The following is a 3,182-nucleotide window of genomic DNA, read 5'->3' on the forward strand; positions in this document are numbered from 1 at the left end:
GGTTATTGCAATTTCCTTGATTGATTGTTCATCATTTTTTGATCGTACGTGCTTTTATGGCTAAGTTTGTTTATACCCTTGACCTGTTCGATGAAATGCCCAATTGAGAATCCTCCTTGCAGATGATTTTTGCCTGTGTGTTACGTGTGAAGAAAAATGAACATTCGGTTGGCTTATTGCCTGTCCAAACCTAATAGCTAATTTTTCCTGGTAAAAAGCAGTGTTTTGAGAGGCTTTGAGGTGTTGGCTCTTTGCACTTTTTCTGTCTTTATTTCTTTCTCTATGCTTCTCTATGTTTGAATCCGAATTGATGTTAGGGGAGGGACGTAAATCATGCATTCAACACTTAATAATCAGGAACTAAATCATAAACCCTCGGTTGCTGCTTATTTCCATCAGCTTTAAAGAGAAAGCGTCTTTGCAGTTAAGTGCTATTTTTTTGGGGCTGGTTAAGTGCTATTTTTTTGTTAGTTCTATGTGTTTTGTAGTATTGAATGTTTGAGAGTAAAAGATGGCTGTCTAATCATGTTTTGTTATTTTCCTTTGTTCATAGTTGGATCATAATATGGATAAGTCTGTCGAAAATGCGTCTTCACAGCTAGGTAGCACTGGTGCGAATTCCACTAGTCCTGTGAATATCATTGATACAGAGGGTGGAAATGACAACGAGGAAGAGCTGGAATACTCTCTTGGCGATGAAGAATTAGGAAGCGAAGAGGAGCAGTTAGAAGGCGATACACAAGCACCTGTTCAAAGATCAAACCAAGATGCTATTGAAGGTGATACTCTAGACGCTTTTAAAAAGAAAAAGAGAGCCAGAAAATCTGAAGCATGGGATGATTTCGAAGATGTGGAAGTTGGGTCTCAGAAGACAATTTACTCAGAGTGTAAGCATTGGCAGTCTAGATTCAAAAAGACGAAAACCGGTACAACTTCAAGTTTGTTAAGGCATCGGAAAAATTGTCCAAAACGATTGGAGAAACTCAAAATAGTAGAGGCACGCCAGCAAAAACTCAATTTTCCAGCTGCTAATTCTAGCTCAAATGCTCATTCCCTCCTTCATACTAGCAAGTTTGACATGGCTGCCATGAGACAAAGCGCGGTTGAGTGGGTGCTTATGCATGAGCATCCCTTTTCAATTGTGGAGGAAGATGGCTTCAACTTAATGATGAAAAAGGAGATGCCTGAATGGCAAAAAATCAGCCGGACTACTAACAAGAAAGATTGTCTTTCCGTGTATGAAAGAGAGAAGCAGAAATTGAAACATTTGTTAAGTAAAGTCAAGAAAATCAGCTTGACCACAGACCTTTGGAAGTCCAAGAACCAAAAAATTGAATACATGGTTATAACTGGACATTGGATTGACTGCCAGTGGAGATTACAAAAACAGGTCCTCAACTTTGTGCATGTTCCCTCTCCACGTCCGGGCATTGCCATTGCAGATGCTATTTACAAATGCATGTTGGATTGGGGCATTGAGAGCAAAATTTATACAGTGTCAGTTGATAACGCGTCAAATAATGACACCGCACTACGATGTTTGAAGGACACCTTCTCGAGAAACAAGTGCTTGTTGGCCAAAGGAAAGTTATTCCATGTGAGATGTTGTGCTCACATACTTAACCTGATGGTTCAAGATGGCCTTAGTGAAATTCAAGGAATAATTCATGACATACAGGCAAGTGTAGAGTTTGTAAACAAAACTGAAGGGAGGTGATTGATCTTTGGTGAAATTGTACACCAGCTACGATTGCCTGAAAGAGTGCTGATTTATGACTGCAAAACAAGGTGGAATTCGACCTATGAGATACTAGCTTGCGCTTTCAAGTTCAATGAGGTGTTCCCAAGATTCAAAGACAGAGAGTCAAGCTATACTTTTTGTCCTTCCACAGAAGATTGGGAAAAGGTAAAAAAGGTGTGCAGTATTTTAGGAGTTTTTTGGAATGCGACTCATATAATATCTGGGAGTGATTATCCGACAGCTAATTTATATTTAAATGAAGTTTGTCGGATAAAAACGCTTCTAGATAGCAGAGCAAACGATGAAGACAGCTTTATTCAAGCAATGGTCTGGAAGATGAAGATGAAATTTGACAAGTATTGGGGTGAGTGTAACCTGATGATGTCCATAGCAGCCATCTTGGATCCCAGACTCAAGATGCGAGTTATTAACTACTGCTTTCCACTGATATATCCTCAACATGAAGTGTAAGCGAATATAAACAAAGTCCGGCAAGCATTGTATGATTTATATGCCGAGTATGTGCAGGTGCATGTTTCAAGTTCAAGAGATTCTGGAGCAAACTCTCAAGTAGTGACAAATGATCCCGGTAGCAAGAGTAGCAATAGTTCATCATCTACAATGACACACGTTACTGGAATGTGTGAATTTCTATCTCACATTGCTACTGTGGAACCCGTTCAACCGGAGAAAAATGAGCTAGATATCTACTTTGAAGATGGCCTTCTCAGTGCTATGGATAAGTCGAGCCTGGATATTGTCAACTTAGATGCTTTGAAATGGTGGAAAAGCACAACAAAATACAAGATTTTGCCTAAGATGGCTGCGGATATTTTAGTCATTCCTGTTAGCACCGTAGCTTCAGAAGCGACATTTAGTGCTGGAACTAGAGTGCTTGATTCCTACCGTGCTTCTTTAGCTCCAGAAACTGTAGAGATGTTGATGTGTGCTGGGGATTGGTGTCGTAGGCTACACGGGGTGAAGAAAAGGGATAAGATAATTATGTTGCAAATTACTATTTCATCTATTACAATATGTTTTATAGTTGGCTTAATCTTGGTCTTTATTATTTTTTTTACTTTGCAGAAAATGAAGTCAGCACAAGAGATTTCATTGCCTATTCCTTGAACTTTTTCATGTTTTAGGTAATCTATATTCTCAGTTTTTTGGCTGCTGATTTCTTTATATGTGTATATGATTTATTAGTGTATTGGCTGTGCTTCATTGCAACTAAAATGGAAGTTATTTGGCTGATTTTCTTGGCTGTACAGCAACTGCATGTGAAACTGTGTAATCACTCATAGAGACACATTAGGATGATCAATATAAGCTGCTCATATGACTGACTAGCTTGCACTCGAATGTGAATGTGAATGAATATAAGATGCTGCTTTATGTAAAATGAAGTGATTTATGATTTAGAAGATGTTGTGAATTGTGA

General features: G+C 38.7%; 1 protein-coding gene across 1 annotated transcript; it reads left to right on the forward strand.

Moving 5' to 3' along the window:
- The first annotated feature begins 565 nt into the window (after positions 1 to 565).
- Positions 566 to 2,869, forward strand: LOC113715974 (zinc finger BED domain-containing protein RICESLEEPER 2-like). Its single transcript, XM_072070059.1, has 4 exons — positions 566 to 1,678; positions 1,745 to 2,164; positions 2,270 to 2,719; positions 2,828 to 2,869. The coding sequence occupies exons 1-4, from the start codon at positions 566 to 568 to the stop codon at positions 2,867 to 2,869; spliced, it is 2,025 nt and encodes a 674-aa protein (XP_071926160.1).
- Positions 2,870 to 3,182: the final 313 nt, after the last annotated feature.

Source organism: Coffea arabica, chromosome 11c, assembly GCF_036785885.1.
Source record: "Coffea arabica cultivar ET-39 chromosome 11c, Coffea Arabica ET-39 HiFi, whole genome shotgun sequence".
Classification (NCBI taxonomy): Eukaryota; Viridiplantae; Streptophyta; class Magnoliopsida; order Gentianales; family Rubiaceae; genus Coffea; species Coffea arabica.